At 39.5% G+C, this 25,641-nt stretch overlaps 1 protein-coding gene across 8 annotated transcripts in view; it reads right to left on the bottom strand.

Moving 5' to 3' along the window:
- kdm6bb (lysine (K)-specific demethylase 6B, b) overlaps positions 1-24,828 on the bottom strand; it is a 31,109-nt gene extending 6,281 nt beyond the window's left edge. The window contains exons 1-13 of one of the 8 annotated variants that reach the window (XM_059540025.1): positions 24,627-24,828; positions 23,987-24,164; positions 23,150-23,226; positions 7,485-7,567; positions 7,258-7,381; positions 7,071-7,151; positions 6,348-6,546; positions 6,046-6,258; positions 5,687-5,821; positions 3,929-4,279; positions 1,098-3,604; positions 551-677; positions 129-234 (exon numbers count right to left, since the gene is read on the bottom strand). In XM_059540025.1, the coding sequence (XP_059396008.1) occupies positions 129-234; positions 551-677; positions 1,098-3,604; positions 3,929-4,279; positions 5,687-5,821; positions 6,046-6,258; positions 6,348-6,546; positions 7,071-7,151; positions 7,258-7,376 (3,838 nt within the window). In that variant the 5' untranslated portion in view covers positions 7,377-7,381; positions 7,485-7,567; positions 23,150-23,226; positions 23,987-24,164; positions 24,627-24,828. Of the gene's footprint in view, positions 1-128; positions 235-550; positions 678-1,097; positions 3,605-3,928; positions 4,280-5,686; positions 5,822-6,045; positions 6,259-6,347; positions 6,547-7,070; positions 7,152-7,257; positions 7,382-7,484; positions 7,568-13,016; positions 13,150-13,197; positions 13,416-23,149; positions 23,227-23,986; positions 24,165-24,626 lie in introns of those variants that run through there. The other 7 variants (XM_059540024.1, XM_059540030.1, XM_059540022.1 and 4 more) reach the window with 7 other exon arrangements.
- Positions 24,829-25,641: the final 813 nt, after the last annotated feature.

Below are 25,641 nucleotides of genomic sequence, written 5' to 3'. Positions count from 1 at the left end.
CAATAAAATTATTTTAGTGTTTTCTGGGGTCAACTGAACTTTTGGAAAACGTTGTTTTTAAATGTTTTCATATTAATGTAGACGTACTGTGTGTGTATATGTGTATTTGTGATATTGTATTTTCTCACTGAGACGGAGGGATCCAGCCAGTCCTCTGATGACAGTCACAGCATTTTTGGGGTCTGTGCAGAATTGCAGCAGCACCGGAGAAAAGGCATCTCTTTTACTCTCTAGCTAAAAATATAAAAACATAAGCACAGTTTAGTCAGAATAACAGAGATTAAACAGTCAACATAAATGGTTATTGTTTATCATTACAACAACAATAATAATAAAGACCTCTAATGGATCCATATGAACTAATGTATGACAGAAAATATGATTAACAAATTACAGTACTTTATTACAGTACAAGTCTGAGGATGAGGGGCCGAGTGAAAAAACACCTCTCCAATATTTTGAATTTGGACTGCAATGCCTAGTTCAACCACTCAGTGTCAATCCAACATAACAGCACTTAAGCTCTATGAAATGATTGGTCTCAACTCACATAAATGCTCGGTGTGGGAGGGTTCAGTTTCTCTCTGGGAATAGGAGTCTCGGTGGACAGGTTAGGTTTCACTGAAAATGCTGGAAGCAGGTATGACTCTCGAAACTTGCTCTTGATGTTTGCACCTCTGTTACAGAACCAGAAAGGGTGTATGTGTAAATGCAGAGAAAGGAAAAAAACTGAAAAAAATAAAGTAAGAGGCATGGTTCATTTTCCCCATCAAAGTAATTATAATACTAAGTTTAGAGCATTTAACAATGTTATGATGCTAAGGTGCTGTGAATAGGTGCCTGGGTGGAGCTGTGTGGTTCCTAAGTGTTTTTTTAGCACAATGCTATGCATTACTAAGGTGTTCTGGGTGGTAGCTAGGTGGTTGATTACTGGCCCAAGTTAAAAGAGTGCACCTCCAACATACTGTTATTAGATATGGATCAGGAGCCTTCAGTGTCAGCCCATGGAATTTAGCCTTTAGCTTCATAGCGGTTTAGCCTCAGCAAGCACTGCTAATAACTATTAAGTACATCAGAATAATCTGATGTGAACTTACTTGCAGGATTGTATGACCTCAGCTGCACTATTTTGGATGTTGATGGCACTGAGTGGCACGGTCTTCTGCTCGATCTCTGACGCAATGAAAGTCTCCCGACCTCCAGTCTGTACCCTGACCAAACAGATCCTCAGTTCTTTCAAGGGAATTTTAGACAACTCCTGTAGATTAAGGAGGTTGACCCGGGCCAGGAGCGGAGGTCTGCTGGAGGTTGTCACAGTAACCGGGGTTTGTGTGTTGGTTGTGGCAGATGTAGATGATGCTGTGGCAGATGTATCAGCCTTTAGTGTGTCATCTTTCATGGTCTCTTTTTTAATGTCTGTCTCTTTTTCTCTCTTGACTTCTTTAGATTTTGTTTCTCCATCTTTCAAGTCAATTTTTGGGGTTTCTAGGGCAACCTGTTTGTACTTGATTTCCACCAAGTGCTCATTTAAACCTTCAGAAAATGAATCCTTTGTCTCGGTCTCGTCCTTCACTTTTTTCTTTTTATTCTCTTCTCCATTACTCTTTTCAGGATCTTCTCCTTTTACCTTCCGACTAGCTTTTCTTGGAGACCTCACTTGATCTTTCTGTCTGGCCCTTCTGTCTCGTTCCTTTTCTCTCTCAGTAGACATGGACCCGCTAACTCTCATAGCCTTTGACAGAGGGCTGGAGTTTTGATTGAGCAGAAGCTCACAGCTTTGTACTAGTTTATCCTGTAGGGTGGCGGGAGATATTACAGTTTCCTTCTCCTCCAGTGAAGTGCAGGTTGGGTCTTTAGCTGATTCAGCTACTTTGATCTCCATTTGTCCATCCATCTTCTGCATAAGAGTTTTCTCCCTTTCTTCTTCTATTTCTTCATCTTTTGCATTGGTTTCCATTCTTTCTTCCTCAGTTTCACTCTCTTTGTCCTTCTCTGCAGGCTGGATCAGTGGTGGTGTGACCTGATCTGGGATTTCTGTGATTGGAGATGTGGCAGGTGGACTGTGCTGGTCTGGAGGGTGGATCTCAGGACCCAAAGACAGAGATGATGAGTATTTCACTCCAATTAATGCACCAGGGGGTGGCCGTCCAAATGGTCCGCCCCTGTAAGTGTATCTATGGCTGCCCATCGCTGAGGTTGCTGATTCGAATGTGTCCATTTGGTGCAAGTGTGGTTTGTTGGGCTCAGAGCTACTTGATGCATTAGGGCTATTATATTTCTGCTCTTCATCTCTCTTTTCTTCATCTTCTTCCTCAATGTCCATTGCTTTAGAGGACTCAGGAAGGCCGTACAGTTTGGCCAGGTCACTGTGGCAATAGTCGACTCCAGTGTTGATCTCCACTGGGTCTCTTAGTGGAGATGAGTGTGTTGGACTAGGTTGTAGCACTGGCCTCCTCAGTACTCTAATCATATCTCCCTCTTTCCCTTCCTCATCATCATCACCTAAGTCTGACACTGGAGAGCCCTGCCAGCTCAGAACAGGTGGGCTTGTTGGTGGGTCCAACCTTAGGAGCTCCTCACTATAGGTGCAGTGAGCGGGGAGGAGGTCTGGGGCATTAGGCAATCCTAAAACACCCTCTTTACTTCTGATGGTTTCTTCTTCACAACTCCTCTGCATATCGGGAAGAGTAAGTTTGAACCTGCCAACATCATTGGCTTCTGCACTGTCATCATCGCTAGTGTCTACATGGTCGGGCTCAGAAGATTCTGATTGGTCGTCAACCTCTAAGTCTTTAGTATTGGCTTCAAGGGTTGACTGGCATGGAGAACAATGGTTATTACTGACAGGAGGAGACGTAGAAGGTGGGATGAACCCTGAGGTATGTCGAGAGAACTCTTCCTCTCTGTGATTGAGTTGAAGTGGCTCAAACAGTAGGTCATCCAGGAGAGGTTCAGAATCACTGGGATACAATGTTTCTAAATTGGGAGATGCTGATTTCGAAGGCATCTCACTCTTCCTGTCTTCATACATTCCCTTTTTCCTCTCCTCCTTTGCTTTTCCTGTTATCTGTCCCAACTGTCCGCAATTTTGGTGTATGTTCTTCTTCTCATGCCCCTTTCTTCCATCCCTTATTTTCTTCTTTTTCCTGTCCTCCATTGTTTTCTCCATCCATTCTCTTGTGTCTAACAGCTCTCCTTCCTTCTTTTTCTCCCTCCTTGAACGCTCCTTGTGCCTCCTCTTGGCTTGGATGTGTTTCAAGAGTTCAGTCTCCAGCTTGCTGAGGGAGCTCTTGTGGGTGGATCTGAACCCAGTCTGATGTTTAGAGTGCCTGCTCTTCTTCATTTCTGACTTCTGTGCCTTCTGACCTCTGTCTGAGGTTTGAGTGCTGGGTTCAGAAGGGGAATCTGAGTCTGTCTGATTGTATTTCTTTAACCCAGTCTCTGGGCTCCTCCATTCTGAACAATCAATAACTCTACCCTCTGCACCACTGTACGGCTGGATGGGACTCCGTTGGCGGTTAATATGTTTAGATGCACTTGGCCGTTTCCTGTCCCCACCCACAGACTCTTGAGATTCCTGGCCAGAGGTGGTACGGCCCATCTCCTGTAGAGAAAAAAATGCACAAACTTTCACAAGTTCGTATTAATATAAAAGGTCAGATTGATATATGTGAATTGCTTTCTGAAATGTAATGTTTGGCTTTCACTGGTAATTTATATGAACTTGATATTTAATTGATAGCCTTGCAGAAGCCTTGATAGACTTTTGACTACTGATATTAAGTCTTTGAGCTTATTCTGGCCAAGAACGCCCACTTATAAACTCTGTGGGTGTTGTCTGAGGCTGAGACTAGTTTTTTGAACATTAGGCATTATATTGAAAGGAATAGTTGACCCAGAAATGAAAACTCTTTCTTCATTTACTCACACTACTGCCATGTTTTCCCGAGCGGCTCTGTGTTTTCCAGCCAGGCTGTGCTGTGTTGAATCTGGGCTGAGGTACTGAGATGGCTGGGCTGCTGAGGGGGCCGGTGTGCCTCTGTGGTGGAGGGAGCTGGTGCTGCTGACTGTAAGGCACACTGTTGAGGTTTGCTGGTGATGGGCAATCCCAGCCCCCCTTGGCCCCATTGGGATGGGGGCCTGGATGATCTCGGACCGGATGACTGGGTTGCCCCTGTTTGGTGGGTTTCTTGCTATGGAGGCCCTGGCTTGGGGCACTGTTGGATGGTGATGGGATGGAATATGGTCTGTGATCTCTCATGACAGAATGACTGGACTCCTTTTAAATAAGTGAAAGAAGGATTATCATGAGCAAAACAAAGTATATAATTGCACATTACATACAGCAGGTAAAATAAGTATTAAACACGTCACAATTTTTCCCAGTAAATATGTTTCTAAAAGTGCTGTTGACATTTCACCAGATGTCGGTAACAACCAAAGTAATCTATACATACAAGTAAAACAAAACAAATAAGTTTTAGAAATGAAGTGATGTGTAATATAATGGAATGACACAGGGAAAAAGTATTCGATTACTGAAATTTATTTAATACTTTGTACAAAAGCCTTTGTTGGTGATTACAGCTTCAAGACGCCTCCTGTTTGGAGAAACTAGTCGCATGCATTGCTCTGGTGTGATTTTGGCCCATTCTTCCACAGAGTCTTCAAATCTTGAAAGTTCTGTGAGCCTCTTCAATGAATTTTGATCTTTAGTTCTTATTTTCTATTGGATTCTAGTCAGGTGATTGGCTTGGCCATTCTAGCAGCTTTATTTTCTTTTTCAGAAACCAACAGAGTTTCCTTGGCTGTGTTTGGGATCATTGAGTATGTTTACATGGACAACAATAATCCGATTTTAACACGATTAAGACAATACTCCGATTAAGAATCTACCATGTAAACAGAGATTTTTGATTACCTTGATCTGGCTAAAGTCATAATTGAAGTAAACAGAAATCAAATTAAGATTATTCCCATTTTGGTCACATTATTGAAGTGCAGTGTAGCCTTAATCACATTTTTACCATTATGTAGGACTTTTTGCTGCATTTTCAACAGTGGTCAACTGTTTGACAGCAAATAAAAGTGCTTCAACACTGCCATCGTCTGTATGCACATACAAATAATTAACTGCACTTGAAGCTTTCATAAAATTAAATACCCAAAACTGTATTTGGCATCATCACTAAGACAAACTATATGTTTACATGTGAAATTCTGGAGAGGATGTTGGATGGCGTCATGTGGGACTATGTAACATGTAACATAATCGAACTATGTAACATGTAAAATGGGAACATGAAAGAAACACCATAATCATAATATTGGCTTATTTAAAATAAAGTAAATAATTTGATTACTGATGTCCATGTAAACATAGTTACGGTCTTGCTGAAATGTCCATCCTTGTTTCATCTTCATCATCCTGGTACTGTAGGTGTTTGGTCTGAACCAGCTAATATTAATTTCCACTGACTAAAGGGGCAGGACTGCTTTTTAATTACTCATAGATTTTAGCACGTGTCTTGGGTTTCCATGCCTTTTTGCACCTCCCTTTCATCATGTGTTCAATACTTTTTCCTTGTGTATTGAAGTAAAAAAATGTATAGAGTTGTATACCTTCCTTCCAGGCATATATAGAAAATAGTTTGCTCAAAAAATACAACTGAGACCACTGGTCTACCTGAAATCGAGAGGGGGAGGACCTCTTCTCAGACAGGCTCCAGGGCATTGAGCTTTTGTATGCTGGGCTCCATGGCCGAGGTGGATGTGATGGAGGTGGACGGTTGATGAAATATTTCTCTCTCAGATGGAAATTCTGCAGAATTGATCAAGAGTCATGCATGATCACTAAAGGATGTTCTCATTCCGACCAGCAGATGGTGCTTAAAGACTACTGCCTCTTTCTAACCAAATCTTTTTGACTGACATATCACTTTATAACCAAAAATGAACAGAAAAATATGAAAATTCAGAATTTTACATGTAAATAGTAGTTGTCTTAGCAAATTAATTTTCAACAAAGAAAGGAACATGACTGACCTGATGTGAACTGACGCTCCTGCTTCTCTTGCTGAGACAATTGTCTCGTGAAGGGGATGGATCCCGGTGTGGTGGTGACGTATTGTGAGGTGGTGCAGGACGTTTGAGAGAGGGCCCTTGGAATGTCCTGGACTGAGTTGACTGAGTCCATTTGTCTCCCTGGGTCTGTGGGGGACGCCCAGTGGAACGCTGCTGCTGATGTGGACCCCCATACTGAAACAGTCATTCAGGATATTAATAGATCTTTTGTGTTTAGATAATCTTTGATAGCACTGTATCTATACAAATTTGGATGCCCTCACCCTGTGTGGCTGGCTGCTGTGATTGTTGTTGCTAGACAGGTGTCCTCCACACCCTGAGTTGTAGTTTAGGGTGGGGCGCACTGGATTATGGTGCTGGCTCTGTGTTGGTCCACAGCCCCTCGGGACCCTTTGCTCTTTTCCGATGCCTCTGTCTCTGGGGTGTGTGTGGGGCCTGTCCCTGCTGAAACCTGGAGGTCTGTTTGTAAATAAAGAGGAATACGATCCATGAACGTTACACAGCAGTGTTAACATCGCACATTTGCATTTTATCTGTAACATATACAGTAGCATGCAATATTGTGCATGTCAAATCACAGCACATTGAAAACGTACATTAAAAGACCTGGACGGCATGTTAGTAACCTACTAGCAACATAAATAGTAATATTAGTAGAGGTATAAAAACTAAAAGTGGTATAAAAAACACAAACGATTATTTATATAATATATAAATGTATAAAATACAATAGTTATAAGTAGTATACATTTATATAAATATTGAAAATATATTACGTTCAAACTACAGTAAAATACTGATTTTAAACATTTTTTATTGTAAAATGTAACATGAAAATAAAAATATAGAAAATATAATATATATTAAATATATATATATATATATATATATATATATATATATATATATATATATATATATATATATATATATATATATATGTAATTTTTTTATATTTTTTATATTTTTATTTTAGACTGACTGACCTGTTGTTATAAGCTTTATTTGGGTAGCTTCTTCCTGCTGTATAGTTTTGGGATGGGGATTGATAGTTCCCTCCACTGCACCTGAAAACAGAAGAACTCATGATTTAACAACGGTAAGATATACACAATAAAACAGTGTTCAGTTAACGGATGCTACACTTCGAAGTGTGTGTGGAGGAAGGATGACCTGGATGGAGGGATCCAGTGCCGGTTGCCGCCTGGGGACCATGGTGCTCGATTCTGCCCAGAAGAGGGGAAGGAGTCCCACGAGTTACGTCCAGAATACTGCTCTGCTATGTGATACATTCAGCCTGAGGCGAGACAAACACACACACATACAAAAGCAATTACTGTAGCTGTTCACTCATGATGTACCTTGTTCTTGAGAGAAGAAAGCCTCCTGTGAATACTGACCGCACTGATGAGTCTGAGAATCCCTCCACTGCAGATCTCAACAGAGATCACTACACTTTCCCTCACTTTCAATTTGAGCTTTTCTAAATAAAAGTAAGAGAGAAAAGAAATAACAAGGATGAATAAAGCATTCTTTCATAATATCAGATGATAAGAGCAATGTCTTGTTTTGTGATATTTTTAGAAGCACATTAGTAGTGTGGATTGTCCTTCATTGTAAATCTAAGGGACTTTCCATACACTGTAATTGTCCAACAGGTATCATTCAAGTCCTTATCAAACAATGCAGGACAGGTTACTGGTTTAATTACAATACTCAGGGTTAGGGATCTGACAAAATTTTAGTCTAAGCAATAGCAATAGTAATTGCAAAGGAAGTTAGACAGATAAAGACAGACGGAAATCAAGTGAGGGAGGGGACAGCAGAAAGGAAATCTTCAGGATGTGTTCTTGTAAATGATGGTCAATATCAGTTTCCTGAGAGAAAAGACAACATGGCTCCATGGTAGCCGCACGTATGCTAACTCTATAGCATATTTGTGGCTACAATGCATAATGTGCTGCACAACACAACACAACACAACACAACGTCCTTAAATGTCAAATAAATAAATCTCACGTCGCCCACACATCTTTGAAGATTTTCTAGCACCTGACTGACGCTTCCTCTAGATTTGACTGAGGCAACGGATCAAACGTGCAACAAGTTCAACCTGAAGCATCTGCAGCAATCCACAGGCTCCTGTTCTTCTTATCTCTGCCCCCCACTCTCCACCCCACCCACACCAACTGTCCTTTATCATAGGAAGAAGCATAACAAGTGTGCGAGTGTGTGTGAAGTTAAAGGAGGGCATTTGTGCTCTTTTTGGTCCATGAATAGCTCAGTTCTCATACTGTACAACTCCAGTTGTGCATTCTGGTTCAGATCAGGACAGAGCAACTGCAGGCTCTTTGTGTTTGTTAAAGACTGTTTCACCGCTTATCTTCATCTCATAATAGCGTATTTTACACATACTCAAACACACTCGCTTGAACTTTGACACATTTGTATGTGTCAAAGTGTATTGTTTCTTTCCTCTCTCTCTCTCTCTCTCTCTCTCTCTCACACACACACACACACACATTTCCATAGCCCATCTATTATGTTGAGAGCTCTTGTTTCTCATAAACAGCAAAGAGATTAAATGGAGAACACATGGAGACTTTTGCCTAGAAATGTCACATGCACATTCTCTAGAACTTTGAAAGAGATCTGAACAATTGCCATGTTTTAATCCATACATTTTTATACACATTTTCCAATATTGCATAAAAAATGTTAGACTTAAAAAAAAAGTGCAAAACACATGTACGCTCGCTTAAGGTTGTTCTTTTTCTCTGTAAGCAAATATTCGCTCAAACTACAGCGGAAACACATTTACTGAATACATTCCTAGATGTCATGTGACTGAATAATTCATATATATGCTTCATTAGGAGTTTTTGCTTGGAGGTGTTTAAAGTCAAATTTTCTCTCTGATGTACATGATGTATGCTGGACTTTTCCAATCATTTAGTCCACATAAAGCCCACCCCTTTCTTACAATAGATATTCCATTCAGATCTAGCTTCATCCAATCAACAAGCAATGAACTAAACCAAGCCTCTACCTTAATTTTTTTCTTCCGGTAATTTGTTTCACTTAAATGTACATCGCAATAATTCCGTTCATCATGACTTTAAAGTGTAAAATGAAATTTACCCCATGATTTACTCAGCCTCAAGCCAACCTAGGTGTATATGACTTCCTTCTTTCAGACGAATGCAATCAGAGTTATATAAAAAAATGTCTGGCTCTTCCAAGCTTTATAAAGACAGTGAATGGGGGTCGAGATTTTGAAGCCCCAAAAAGTGCATCCATCCAACATAAAAAGTGCTCCACACAACTCTGGGGAGTTAATAAAGGCCTCTTTACTGAACCCAAGTACATCAGTTAGCAGAAGTTAGAGATTATGGTTTAAAAAGTTTTACATACTGTATGGATATTTTTCTTATACAAGCGCATCGTTTTGCTTCAGAAGCCCTTTATTAACTCCCTGGGGACCTGCTCCCTACCCCGCACCGGGCTCCGCGTCAGTCTTGATCAGGTTACACAAACCTATCCAGGTACATCACACCTGTTCAGTCCAAACCAGACTCTCACAGGGTGCCTTCACCAGTGAGGATACAAAACACAGTGATGCAAGACTGACGTGAACAAGTGGGTTGTGTGTGTATGCCAACGTTTTAATGACATGCTGCTAATGTAGGTAGGCATAGAAACCCAGCAAACTGTTCTGTTGGAAAGGAAGTGGTTCTAACTTCCTGTAAAAATGTGACACTGCTGTGCAGTTGTGGTCGTGACCTCATACACACCTACACACAGAGCTGAAAAATATCTCACTTTTACAAACGAGCCTGAAATGTCTTCCATACATGAATTTTTTCAAGTGGTTCAGTTGTGATTGTGGTTGTTATCAGGCCTCATTGGGATGCATGAGTGAAGAGTCTTACATCTCGGGGATGAGTACTGCTTCTTTGCATTACATTCAAATGAGGTGCGATGCAGACAGACAGTTGGAGAATCATCCGAAGAGCTTTCACTCACGCATCTTCCTTTTCCTATAAGCTTTTATGAGTCTCTCCAGTTTCACACACATGCACTTAGATTAAGAAGGAATTGCATTAGAAAATAATGGGCCTAAGGCTGCCCAGCAATGTTCGTCTTAAATTTCTTTTTATCCCATATCTTGCTTTTCTTAATTTAATCGAGTCCATATCAGTAACCACAGTAATTCTGCTTTTGTATCATAGTTCTACAGGGGTCATATCATATTTATTCCCCCTCTGAGGCGTACTTAAGATTTTTTTACACCAAAAATACACATAATTTTAGTACATGTATGCATTTAGTCAATATTGTACTCTCTGACTGAATTAAACAGGCCATTTTTTGCTGTTGTGCATTTAGGACTTTATGTAAACTGACTTTTTGCATAAGAAATGAGTAACAGCAGGTAAGCTGTGAAGTCTTATTCAGTTAGCATGTTCTTGTTTCTTAATTAAGAGCCTACATTACATTGTGACACAAAGAAAACATGCACAGATACTGAATTTGCAGCATGGACTGTTAAAATCAATCTTATTCCCCTTTTTCCTAATTTTGGGATCCAGAAGGATAAGCTAAAAAAACAAAACAACAACAAAAAAAATTTGGCATCATCTCCTACATTTTACTGTTTCCCATTAATTTTTTTTGGAATAATAGTATACTTCCTCATTAAATTACTGATTGAACTCGGGTTTTGACATCTGAAATTTTATAACAAGTCATTTTGGATGATTCGTTTTTGGATCTGTTCCAGTTCCATAAATTGTAATGATATGACCCTTTTAAAAACCCCAAAACAGCTTGATACCCCATAGAAAGCCATGCAGTCTAGAATCCACATTGATTGCGCTGACTTGAACTCTTCGCAAAACTAGATAGTAAAGTCAGGAATCCAGTCGAAAACAAAGAGTCTACAATAACTGTCCATCTGAAACCGATATCTCATAAGAGCAGAGGGGAACTACAGCAAGAATCAAACAGCTGGAAAGAGAGAGGAAGAGTGGGAAGAGAAAGATAGGGGCGCCACTGCTGTCAGGAGCAGCGAGATTGTGTTACTGACTGATATATGAGAGAAATTCAGACTCAATATTCACTGAAAAAAACCCACGCACACTGCAGAAGTAAACAACAGTGGCTCGGCCGAATTGCGAGGGGTTTCCTGTTTAAACATCTAAATTAGATATGTTATGTTTCTCTAAATCGAAAGCAAAATGCAGATGGTGTTAGATAAAAATACAGACAACAATCTAAAACGACACATCACGTATGAGAATTTGAGGTTTAGTTGATCAGTTTCAGTTTCAGACGCAGAAAGACATCTAGCTTTGTAATCTCAAGCAAGACGTCTTTTATTCGAGTAATTCATGTCAAGCAGGACTTTGTTGTGGAGAAAACTGTGTTTTAAACAGACTATATTTGCTGATGTGGGACCCTCGGTGTAACCGCATGAACGTGATTCTCTACTACACTGTCAAATGATCAGCCACACGTTTTTCTCACAGGATTTCTGTCTCTCTGTTTTGTTCTTTCACGCTTAGGTAGTGGTGCCACTGATGCTCACAAGTCGTTAAAAACTTGACGTGCTTTTGCAGCTGTTGGGGTCACAGTCGATGGGTTTATGAGTTGATATCCAATCTGAGAGGCAGATATTGACATGTATACATATCTCATATTACTCTAAATAAAGAGAGAAATAGACTTGCTCTCGCACATGAGGTTTATATCAGACCAAGAGTGTGTGTTGTAACAGGCCGGATGCATTTGGTGGTGGATTTAGGTCATTAAACATAGGGCAGCTAATTTGATAGAAAATACCTTTGATGTAAGGGAAGCCTGTGAGAATATAAAGACATACAATCTCTCATAGAACCCTTCTTTTGAAACTCACTCACACATTTGCACATACACACTCTACTTCTGTGGAGCCAAAAATTTAAATTGGTTGCAAGTATGAATTTGCCACAAGTGCAAATGACATTCGAGTGAGACAATAAAGACTTTTGCACTATATTATAAATCACCATAAGCCACATAATAGTCTTCTTTGATTTAGTGAAGCCGTTATTCACTGTTGTAGATCTCAAATATCATTTACCCTTAATGAATCAATGGATTTTGGTGCCACTGAAAACAATTCTGGCTCAATGCTTCTTTAAATGCAAAACTCTCTGTATAACACACTTAAAGTTAAGAAGATATTTACATTACTCATTCAACTATTTTCAGTTCTTTTACCACTCTTGGAGATATGCCAATGTTTCTGTCTCTGTTTCTCTTCTCTCTTATCATTCTATCTTCATTTGCAGGTGCTGCTAATGAAATGGGCCAACAGGGACGACAGGTGAGCATGGGGCCCCATGGGAGAGTAACGTAATGCGTGCATTTGGGTGTTCTTTGGCAGATAACAAACTGAGGAAATCTCTCTCATGCAGAGGGTGATACTGCTCGTGGGGAGGTTGTCTGAGAAAGTTCACTGCAGACATACACACCGAGGCGGTGCCTTTTATTAGATCTGTGTTGAGCCATAATGGCAGAGATCAAGATCGCCATCTATAATAACCATACTTCCTGTACAAAAGTATTCAGTAGAGACCGGCTTGCTATTGTATTACACATACATACAGACACACACACACACACACACACACACACACACAACTGTATTATGTACAAAAGGATCTCCTCAGCAGCTAACTTCACAATTTACTTTGAGTTGTAGATACTTGCAGGGGATTTATTGCAAAACATTCACAGTCAGTTACATTACTGTAACAAAGAAAAGGAAAATAAACCACATAGAGCACAAAGACAGAAAAAGTGAGCCGGAGGGGCTGGTATTTAAGTGGCATGGAAAGGAAAGATTAGGAAAGTTTTTCTCTCCTGAGGTGCACAAGCGTTCTTACCTTGCAGGTCAGAAAGGAAGAGAAGGGCATTGCTTCCTGTTTGCCCACTGCTCGAGCGCAATATACCTTTAAATGTTTCACCTTTACCTTTAAAAGTACCGGATGACAGCTCTGACAAAATGTGCACTCATGCGCACACACACAGACACACACACACACAAAAGACTCTGAGAGGACTTACTCACGGAACGCCACTGACAGACAGGAAGTGCAGTGAGCTTCTATTGTTAAAAAGGCGAGTGTGCGTAGTCCATTCGGTCTTGTCCTTTCTTACCCCCCCCCTCTCTCTCTCTCTCAACACACACTCTCGCTTTCTCTCACATTTGCACCCTCCTCTCCTGCCTTCTTTTTCAGCAGACAAAGAAAGGGAAGGAATGGTACGAGTAAGCAGAAAGAGAGAGAGAAATAGAGAGAGAGACAATGAAAGAGGCAGAGAGAGTGGTGTTGAGAGAAGATAGCCCAACCCCCTTCTACCATCCAGTCTGCTTTCGTTTATTTTCCTTTTTTGCTTTTCCCTGTACAGCCCCTCCCCCATCTTCCCTCTCCTTCACATTATCCTCATTCTCTCTCTCTCTCTCTCTTCACACCTAAAGAGTACAGTATGTGTTTCCTAGGCAACCAATCATAAACTCTGCTCACTGCACATCAGCTCAATGCTACAGAAGACATTCTGAGATCAAAACAGCATTCTTACCTGAGAAGAGAAACACATGCAAACATGGACTATGAGACCTCCTGAGGGAGATTATGTGCAAATGAGAAATTTGCATGGCTGCTTGTGAAGATTTATCTGTCTGGTTCACACTGTCTGATTTATTTTCTTATTTGTTTAGTGACTTCAGATATTAGTGTTTGCATGTTCTTTAGACAACTTTCCTTCTTCTGCATGTACCACATGCAAACCTTCCAGAGCTGATAATAATTATTTCCACATGGAAGAAATTACAGTTTACTAACTGGTAATAAAAGCGATTCACTAATATTTAGAAATGTAAAGAAATATGTTCTTATTGTAATGCATGGAAATCTTGGCAATTTAATGTCCTAGAACCTACTCTACGCAAGTATATGAACTCACAACACTTTAGGATTCCATGAGCGATTCTCATTATTGCTATAAAACAAGTTAAGCTGTTATGGCTAAGCCGTTTTAAGAGTATCTTGTGGAGCAACATAGTTTAAGACTGCTACAGTGTCAAGATAGCTAAATAAAATCTAGTTTAATGGCACAGGATTCGAGGGTAACTCTTTTAGTACAGGTATAAGAACATGTTGGGGGTAGGGGGTTAGTCCTATTTCATGTGTGTTGAGTTATTTACACTGTTAAAGAGTTGGATTCTCATGTTAAACATAACCAAAGTAAAAAAAAAAAAAAAAAAAAAAAAAAGGTTTCTTAAAAGTTTCGGAAAGTTTTATTCAATCGTTGCTCTTCATGACCAAGCAGCAACCTCCCGCTGTCTCTTGTGAAGCCAACAAGGAAGTGACTTAAACTGTAATTCATCGACAGGCCACTAGAGGTTGGCTGCAAAAGGGAGTCAATCCCATAGACTCCCCATGTTAAAATGCTTTACAGCAGAAAAAAAAAAGTTTACATTCTGGTACAAAAAAATATTTTGATCTATACAGCTTATTTTACCCTTCATAACAACTGTGAGGGGGTGTTTTTTTTTATAACTCATCTGTTTAAGTTATACTAAGCCTTAAAGATCCCTTTTTTCATGCTTTTTTGAAGCTTTGTGTTTACAATGTGCAATATAACATGTGTTCATGTTTCGCGTGTAAAAAAACACAGTATTTTTCACACAATTCACCTATCTGTATACCGCTGTTTTCACTGTCACAAAAACGGGCTGATGACTTCCTTGTTCTATAAAGTCCCTCCTTCAGAAATACGTAACGAGGCCGCAGATTTGGCCAGCAGTTCCTGTGTTGTGATTCGACAACAGCTTAGAGCAGGCTGACCTCCTGGAAACGCGATTGGACTATATTTGAGAAGCAAGTGGGCAGGAGCATATGCTGGAGATGTACTTATAATCACAGGAGCGTTTTTACTTACGAAATGCGCATGAAAATCGTTTTTTTGCACAGCCCTAGCATCTAGTTAACAAAGCTAAACAGCGTTGCCCTTTGTGTAGTAAGTTAGAGAAACTGTTAAACGCACCAACTTAAATAATAAAATACACTTACCGGTTGTGGTCCATAAACAACGCCTTCTCCAGACAAAGAGGGAACTGCTCCATCTTTCAAGAATAATCTTTTTGCAAATCCGGCATTAAACTGATTGAGATTGAGGAAGTTGTCCTCAGCAAGCTGTCCTCAGCAAAATGTGCTGCACATAGTTTTACATGTGGATTATAATTTTCGGGAACCGAGTTAAACGTAAATTGTAACCATTAATCTCCAAGTACAGCGTCCCTGTGAAGCCCAAACAAAGATGATTGGACTCCGAGATGAAAATAACAGCGTTTCAACGACATGGCAAACACAAACGCACCACTCCCCCCTTTTTGTGAATTCATGTGGGCGGAGGTTAGTCTAAAAACTGTTTTAGTGACGTCATTACTGCAGGAACTAGAGGGCTTTAGTCCAAACAGGTCGTTTTTTGTAGGCGAATTCTGTTAAATAAAATATCGCTTGGCATTGAAGTTTGAGCTTTAGAATTTTACAGATATTATTTATACTCTAACAACAACATTACACACTAACTAAAGTTTAAAACATGGGATCACAAAGAAGGGGACCTTTAAAGTTCTGCATAATTTAGGGGGTGTACACTTGAGTGAGAGGTGGATTGCTGCTGCTGACACTGCTGTTGAGCTAGGTGGACATGGCTTCAGCAACCAGCTCCCGCCTTTTTGCCCATTTTCTATGACAATTTGAGCTTCAAAAACTCACTTTAGAAAACTACAGGTGACGTCACGGACACTATGTCCATGTATTTATACAGTCTATGTTCAAGACGCAATGATGGGTGGAACTCCTTGGGCATTTCTCCTGGAAGAACGCGCCCGCCCTTTCTCCATTTCACACTCCAATACAGTAGGTGGCGATAATGCACCACTGACATTAGATGCCAACCTCTGTTAAATATTAACCCTCTCAAGGCAGGCGTTGCTGATTTGCAACAGTTAAAAACTAAAAACCTTTTTACTCCAGATACATATTTTATGTATCTGGAGTACTAAAAACTTTACTAAAGGTTACTAAAGTTACTAAAACTTAATTTGAGCCTGAGAGGGTTAAGGAAGAAGAAGAATGTGCCCGCGTTGACCGGAGCGAGAGCAAGAGCAAGAGCAAAAGCAAGAGCAAGAACCATCTCTTCATTCAGCAGCAATGCTGTACAGGAATCGCTCTGGAAGAATGTCTCCAAAGAAGTGTGTTTTTGGTTGTAACTTGTTTTCATGAATCCGGTCTATGAACTTCTGTTTGTTCATCACGAGAGATCATTATCCACCACATGGACTCTCACACTACACAGACTGTCACACTTACCCTGGACTTCTGCTCCCACAATCCATTTCACTCTGATCACATATGGTTGCAGCCAATCACACATGCCTTTCTGTTTCGGACTTTGTTTGCACCTCTTCTCTTCTTGTGGATTTCCTGCTTGCCTCACCCTCAGGATTACATTCACCGTCGACTGATTCGCGTCTTCGTTTGGATACTCTTTTGTCTTGCCCTTAATGTACCAGCTTGCCACTGTCTGACCCATGCCTGTTTTATGACCACATCCCAGTCTAAATAAAGCCTTTCAAATGGATCTGCACGTCTCATGTCTCATTCACCCCATTACACTTGTAAGGGAAAGATAACTTAGGTGCCCTTGAGCAAGGCACCGAACCCCCAACTGCTCCCCGGGCGCCGCAGCATAAATGGCTGCCCACTGCTCCGGGTGTGTGTTCACAGTGTGTGTGTGTGTTCACTGCTCTGTGTGTGTGCACTTCGGATGGGTTAAATGCAGAGCACAAATTCTGAGTATGGGTCACCATACTTGGCCGAATGTAACGTCACTTTCACTTTCACTTTGTTCAGCTTACCAAAGGAACACAGCGTTATGTGAACAGTGGATGCAGTTTGTTTTTCGGGGCAGCAACGGAGCTGTTGACGAATGTTTTATAAACAAGGCCCAGTTCAACACTGTATTTGCGCATCGTTTGATACTGAAAGATGGAGCAGTCCCAGCGATAAAAGATCCTGGTCATGATTCGGAATTGCAGACGGTAAGTGAAACTGCATCAAATATCTGTGTTTTGTTGGCAATCTGAGTTTAAGGGGTTCATCACGCTTTAGCTCCACCCACGACAGCACCTCCAGGAACTTGGCTATTTTCTGAGAGAATCATATAGCTTTCTTTTATAAAAATAATAAAACTAAAGACTTTTTGGAGATACGAAGGATGGAGGTAGGTACTAAAGATTAACATGAGATTGGGTGAAAATGTGTGTGTTATGTCCCCTTTAAGGAACTGTACACTTGCAGTGGGTAGGCCAAGCATTGATTTCTGCTGATGTAAGATGTAAGTAGATGTAAGATGTTTCTAGCCAAGTTCTTATAATTTACCTTTTTTTCTTTTAAATTGTCAGTTTGAATAATTCGTTATAACTGTACTTGGATTTTACCAACAATTAACGACAAAAACGATAGCAGTAAAACAAGATCAGAAGTTTGATATTAGTGTTTAAGTCAGAAGTTTGAGATTGCATGTTTGATATTAGACTGTTAAAATCTGAGGTTTGAGATCAGAAGTCTAAAGGCAAACTACAGCAGTAACAAAAGATAAGAGGTTCAGGATCAGGAATTGGACAATGTTTAAAACAGACATTTGATATCAGACTGTTAAAATCAGAGGCCTGAGATCAAGAGTTCTGAAATTAGACTACTGCAGAATAATTCGTAAATTTTGGGTCAGACTGATGAGATTAGAGTGTTTAAGTCAGATGATTGAGATCAGAAACTAGATATCAGACTGAGGAATTCAGAGGTTTGAGATCAGAAATATCAGGCATTACTTTTAGACAGAATTTAGAGCTCTGATGTTAGAAGGCGAAGATCAGCTGAAAGAAGTTCCAGATCAAAAGTTTGTTTTCAGGCTGCTGAGATCATACTGTAGAGTTACAGTAAACCAATCCAAGCAGTTGAAGCAGATATGATAAGTGTAGCAGATACGACACAAGGAAGAACTGTACACAAGTAGCTGATGAGCTCCAAAACAATGGTGGTCCAGTAATGACAGTTTCTTCAGAACCACAGATTCCCATATGAGGTTGTGAAGTGCTTGGATTGGCAAAACTTTAGGATGTTTCCAAAACCAAGTTTCCTTCACTCCCAAACCATAATAACCACCACCACTGCGACTCAGACAGCTGGACCACCGTGGTCCAAACCAGAACCAAACATAATGTTTAAATTTACCGCTGAGCTGTAAAAGGTGCACAGTATGCATGCGTGTTTAAAATGATGGCTTGTGTTTGTGTTTTAAGAGTGCTATAATTACATATTCACAGTGTTTTTGCTTAGGTTTAACACTAGACTTTGCTGTTCAAGAATTGTAGTAACTTTCTTCTTTTAAAGGTTTCAGCAGACACTTCGTAACTATGCGAGGAAAAACAAATCTGCTCGAGCTTCAGCAAATACAAAATTGGTCTCCAAAAACACAGCTGACTCAAGTCTCCAAGCTGTCCTTACAAACGATTAATTCTGCAATTACAGACTTCCTGTTTCTGTGTTTGAACTCTGTTCTGGGTTTCGACTCTGGAAGGTTCATTTCAGTCTACAAGGTTACAAGGCACAACTGATCTCATTTAACTGACATCACGGTTTCATTCATTACAGATTACCAAATGACTCAAGTTAAGCTTCTATTTTTAGAATGATCTTTTAGCAGCTCACGGTTGTCTGCTAGTGGTAAAGCTCCGGTAAATGTAGGTCAGTATGTGGAGATAACAACGGCATGTGTGCCATTAAGGCTCATGCAGGCCTGTGCAAACAATAGCCTTCCAATGTTTTTTTCTCCTGGAAACATTTGCAGTATACAGTGGACTGTTGAAGTAAACACAGTAATAACAGAGTCATACTTCCTCTAGGAGTTGGCATGCATAACAAATGATGTTGTTTTCTAAAAACCAGTGTATTTTGAAACAACGTTTGCATGACAGTCTTCTTACAATATGAAAACTAGCATGCCATGGGGATTGTAATCTCATGATGGCATTTATTTAATCACATGGAACCAGAGAGCCAGTGTAAGTGATACCAGTAACTACAGTTGCCGGCAATGATGTGAGGCAATGCATCTGTAATCCTACCACACACACACGCATGCACGCACACACACACTGCTGTCAGAATAATGAATGACTGCTTTAGAGCTGATCAGTGTGCACGTAATGCACGCATACAAAATATTCACCTATATTGAAACACATGCCCATGCTAATTTGCACAAAACCCCATGCATGTATCTTTAACTATTATGAGATGTTTTAAAAAAAAAAAGAGACAGTCTTTCCTTTCAAATCTTCGGCTTACCTCTTCTTTCACCTCTTTCTCTCCCCTCTTTCTCCCGTTTTCCTCCTCCTTTTTCCTTCAAAGCAATTACAAACCTTTCCTCTCAGTTCCTCTCCTTCCCAAGTCAATCCTGTCGCCTCTGTTCCCCAATTCTCTCCTCCCCCTTTCCCCTCTCCTCTCTTCTCTCTGATTTTCAGACGTTCACAGCAGACTCATCCACGTGCACAGCCTGGGGGCGGAGCCACTGCTTCCTGCTCCTGCACTCTGCTCAGTTGTCATTCAACTCACTTCATCCAATCAGAAGAGAGCAAACTGTGGCAGTGAAGGTATACCAGCGAATATGAGCCCTGGAGGTGGGAAATGCGTGTAGAAAAAAAGTGGGAGAGAGAGAGAGTGTCTGCCTATGTGTGTGTTTTGGAACAAGGCCAACACACTATGTGCTATTTTTAAACCTCACTGTAGGGTGACAAAAGACTCCATTTTCTGAAAGAATCGGGTATATTTCAAAGCCTCAAAAATATCTATATGCTCAATTAAATATGTTTTGATTGAAGAAATATGAAATTGTGGAATCCATAACCTGATAATTATAGTCTGTAATGGTATTTTGATGTAACCATCTCTCCATGTAGCAGTGGATGTGGTCACTATCGGTACTACAGAGTTTTTAATGAGTTAAAAGCTGCGCTGATATCATATTAACAATTCTGAGCTCAACTGATACATATAACAATGCAAGGGTGTTGCTCTGTGGTAGTTAAGGTGGCTGGTTTGGGTTGTTGTAGGTGTTTGCTTAAAACCCAAATCAAGGCAGCTCATGCCATAAGTCTCTGTGATATAGTGTTACCAACAATATGAATTTGGTTGCTTGTTCTTTGTGAGCCTATGGCATGAGAATCATAAGTGTGACCTGATATGAATAAAGAGTTCTGACATGCACCGAGTAGATGTCAGCAGGAGATTAGAGGTGGTAGGAGATGATAGATACTAATAGGTGATAGTGATAAGTGAGAGGAGCAGAAGAAAAAAGCAATAGGACAGGAAAAATAAGAAAAGCAAGACAGTAGAATTGGATAGGCCAGAATAGGGATGGCATAGGTCAGGGTAAAACAGCATTAGGAACAAGAATAGGAAATGCAAATTGTATTATAAAACAAAAGATAAAATAGAATAGAATAGAACAAGACAAGACATGATAGGATAGAATAAGACATGAGAGGACCGAACAGAATATAATAGGAAACAACAGGAATGTAACAGAATAGAAAAAGACAGCATAGGATAAGACAGGAGTGGACAAGAAAGAATGTGATAGGAAACAACAGCAATAGAATAGAACAGAATAGAATAGAATAGGACAAGATAGGGAAAAGTATGAATAGGACTGAATAGAATTGGACAGGATTTAATAAGACAGGGAAGCTGTAGTAAAAAAAAAAATACTTAAATGTATTTGAAATACAATTATTTCATGCCAAGTATACTACAAATAATTTTTTTATATTTATATTAATTTTGTACTTAATGCACTTTTAATTTTGAAGTAGTGCTGAAGTAAAATGAAATATATACTTAGTATATTTTATTGTGCTTAAGTGGAACTGTTCCAAATGAACTTCAGGTACAGTTTAAATATTTAGCATTTAAAGTCTGAAATTATTCAAAGATTGTACAATCCTCATCAAAAGTTACATTAAAACAACATACTAGATTCGTAGCATCCTTAAAATAGTGACTTGTGAATGTACAACAACACAGCTGAATAAGGCTAAACCTTGTACCATCAATGCATGGCAATGTTTTTCTTCAAACATTTTGGACTATATAAAGGGGACTATTTTTTTTTTTTTTCAGATTTGTAAAATTAATAGATGGTTCTGTTGCTTCCTCTTTAAATTGATGTTGTTTTGTTGAATTAAAAACAATAAAAAAGTTGCTAAATTAAAGGTGCAGTAGGAGATTTTGCAAAATGCTAACATTAGCCTGATCGTCCCACCCTCCCTGCAATTACTGTCCAAAGCCACGCCCCCGAACACAATTATGCTCACAGACCAGAATACCAGAGATAACATTACTACCCATGTTCTGAAGTCTAATGTTATCGGTCAGTAAATATGTTAATAGATTTGAACTATACTTAGTATGAAATAAATGTATTTTAAATATATTACTTATTTACTATATATGAAAGAACAGGAACAGGATAACAGGACAGCATAGGACAGAATAGAATAGAATATATAGTACACAGCATATAATAGAGGATAGGACAGCATAGTATAGCAGTAAGAATAAGAAAAGCATTGGACATGAGAACAGAATAGAATAGGGCACAATAGGACAGAATAGAATAGAATATGATAGAGATAGGATAGCAGGAAAGCATAGCAGCAAGAATACGAAAAGCAAAAGACATGATAATAAAATAGAACAGAATAGAATAGAATAGGACTAAACATCAGAATAAACAGGAAACGATGGAATAAGACAGAGCAGGATATGACAGATGAAAGAATAGGAACAGGATATGATAGAATAGAACAGAATAGAATACAATAGGTGCTGATAGGACTAGGAATAGAACGGGACAATTATAGGATAGCAATAGGAATAAGAAAAGCATAGAATATAAAAGAACAAAATATAATGGAATAAGATAAGGCAAGAACTGGGTAGGAAAGAGTATGATTAGGACAGGAGAGGACAGGATAGTACAGGATAAGATAAGATAGGATAGGAAAACAAAAAGCATAGAATAGAATAGAATAGAATAGAATAGAATAGAATAGAATAGGGTGAGAGGTCAAGATATGAAAGAACATAAAAGGATACCATAAGACAGAATAGAATAGAATAGATTAGAATGGGTTGGTATAGGGATAAGATAGTATCCGATAGTATAGAATAGGGATAGGAAAAAGATTGGGAACAGGGAAGGAAAAGTGAATAGATGAAATAAGAAAATAAATGATATGAGATATAAGAATAGATTCTGAGAATAAAGAATAGCAAAGTTGGAAATGGATGGACTGGATATGATAGAACACAATAGGTTATATAATAGGAAAAATATGACGGTGAGATTCGAGAATAGATGAGAAATATAGAGCATAAGACAGGACAGGATGACATAGTAGAGGAAAGGAGCAGAGAGGAACAGGATGATCGAAGAACAGAAGAGAACTCGAAATGCTTGTGCATTCCTGGAGGTGTCTGGTCACAGCTGGGCAGACCCACAGCTTCTGACTGAGACTGAGGCACTTAGACTGAGCTATTTAGGCAGTGAGGCAGTGGGTGAAAGAAGGGGGGGGGGTCTTGCCTACGTGACTTTCTGTGCATAGCACCCACGTACCCCATCTGCCCCATCCCCATCCTTTCAAATAAGCAGAGAAGACAGTGTTCAGGGTGAGTACAAACCAAAATTTGATGGACACACAGAGATGGTGCATCACAAAAACCACACAGATCATAATAAATTAGACAGATTCCTGTCTGATTGCCCATAGCAACAGCTCCAGTGCTGCACGGTCTCCATTGGGCGAGTCAGCCGGCTGCATGATATACCAATGTTGGCATGCCAGCCAATCAGATGCTCTGTCTGGCTGAGCTGGATTCATGCTCACCATGGTAACAGAACTACACACTTGAGTCAGTCAAACATGGAGTTCTCACATCCATAAACCACATGTGACCGCTGACTCTATGCAAAGAGAAAAACCAGAAGATGTCAAAAATCAATACTGTTTATGTGTTCGCAGTAGCATAAGGACATACAGAAGATTCACACTAAACAGTGATGCATGAAATAGCTTATTGGAATTCCTCTGGTGAAACAGAGCCATAAAAGATGCATCTAGTTTTGAGTGGCGATGTGCTATGCTTCATATCTTTGGCTCTTAATTATAATTCCAACCAGATTATGCATGTTTAATAGTTGACGCCACTATGTTACAGGGAGCTATTAGGCTATTCTGGATGATTTCTAGGGTGTTATAGATAAATCTGGTCTCTAGATATGGCTTTTTATTTTATGTCTATATTTTTTTGCTCGTATTATAAATCCACACACAACTCTCATTAACATACTGCACAATTTTGGGCAGTGTCATCCATGTCCACAGCACAAAATAAACTTTAACACAGGATATAGGTATTTTCAGATCACTAACAACTTTAAATTACAGATATACTTTTATTCAGATGCAAAAGTAATCAGTATTTTATAATACATTTCATGCATCATATTTAACCGATAAGAAATGTGTTAAATAATTCTAACATTCGTGTCAGCATCATAAATTAAAAATCAGATGAAGATCCATAAACGTGAACCAGCTCTGCTTGGCAACATCTTTGTCTGAACATGCTACACACGTGAAATATGATGCTCAGTCGGTGTCATCATCTTTTAACCCTACGCAAGCCATGATTATTGGTCAGGGGGGAGTTAAAAGACCCACCTCGTCTCCATGATGATTGGCTCTCCAAGCTGTTCATCTCCCTGAGCTCAATCAGACAGAAGCTCTTCACAAACTGGTACATATGGCCCTTTTCTATTGGCTGCAGATGCATCAGCATTAGTGACATCATTTGCCATCCCACTGCAGGGGTGAAGGAAAAATCCCAGCTGCTGGACAGCTGTGCAGATGACAGGAAAGATACAGAGAGAGAGAATACGTTTTCATAATGTTTTGTTTTTGTAAAGGTGACAAGATATCATGAGGTGTGTCAGATTTTCAAAACACAGCTGCTAGATCTCTAGCAACAAAATATATTTTAAATATATTATTTTTTAATACAACATAAAAACAGTCTACATAATTCAACAATTAATAAATAATCAAAATAGAAATGAGTTTAAATAAATGTAAAAAGAACGCTGTTAAATAATAGGCTATACAGCCCATGGAAATATCTTGAACATTTATGTATTCAAACACTGCCATCTAGTGGTGTGCTAGCAAAGAAACGAACGTGACGTGGAAAGTGACCAACACAATTTAGTGAAGCAGGACTGATCTTATTTGTTGTAACATCTAAGAGGTAACATAATTTATTAGTTTGCAACTCAATTGTATTTAAAAATATTCATCACCTTACCTGCGACATGAGCTGAAAACCGATCTCTCTGTGTGTGAGGAAGAATTGCGCAGTTTAAATTCCTTCAAGAACGCGCAATAGAGCCTTCCTCCACCTGTTACACCGCCATATGAACATGTACCCTCCATCAGAGCTTAATTAACTGATGAGCAGAGACCAGAGGAGTTGTTACTCACAGCCGCGTTACTTTTACTAAGGATGACTGGTTGAGTCACTGAGTGACGTCAGTGCGATTCAGCTCACGCGCTGGAGTGACACTTGGGCTCACGAGCTCGTGCATCTCTAGTATTGAACATATTGAACAGCACTACAGAGAAAGTTTATTATTATTTATTTATTTTAGTAGATTACTTTAAGTTTGCTTCTGCACTTCACTGCAACGCGCTGTTTTTGTAATAAATGAAAACTTTAATTTACAATTGATCCATAAAAGCTTAGTTTCCTGTAATTTATTTGCTTAAATGAACAGTTTGCCCAAAAATAAAAATTTGCTAAAAATGTATTTATCCTAAGGCTATACAAGATGAGTTTGTTTCTTAATCAGTACAGATTTGGAGAAATGTAGCAATACATCACTTGCTTACCAATGGATCTTCTGCAGTGGATGGGTGCCGTCAGAATTTTCAGAGAGTTCAAACTCAGAGTTAAACATAACAAAAATGTCAAATCAGAAAAGATGTAGACAAAGAGAACAGTCAGAATAGGTTAAAGTTTTAGTCACATCAATAATGTAGACTATATGTTGAGGTTTACAATAAAATACTACAGTTTTCTTGTTGGAGTGGTTCAATAATTATTCCCCTTTTCTTGTGCTTTTTCTTGTGCTTGTCCTAATTATTGTGTATACTTGTGTGCTTGTGTTACCCTCCACAGTGCAATCCAGTACAGTGGTCAAAGGAAGAAGAACAAAAGTGGGATGCAGACCACCCACTAGGTAACTATGGCAACAAGACAACCTTGCATTGGTGGGCAGGCAGTTGTGGAGAAAGGCTCACTAGTAAGCGAGAAAGTTAGC

The sequence above is a fragment of the Carassius carassius genome, chromosome 45 (assembly GCF_963082965.1).
Source record: "Carassius carassius chromosome 45, fCarCar2.1, whole genome shotgun sequence".
Lineage (NCBI taxonomy): Eukaryota > Metazoa > Chordata > Actinopteri > Cypriniformes > Cyprinidae > Carassius > Carassius carassius.
Note: the sequence above shows the minus strand (reverse complement) of the source record. Positions and strands in the feature narration are given on the sequence as shown.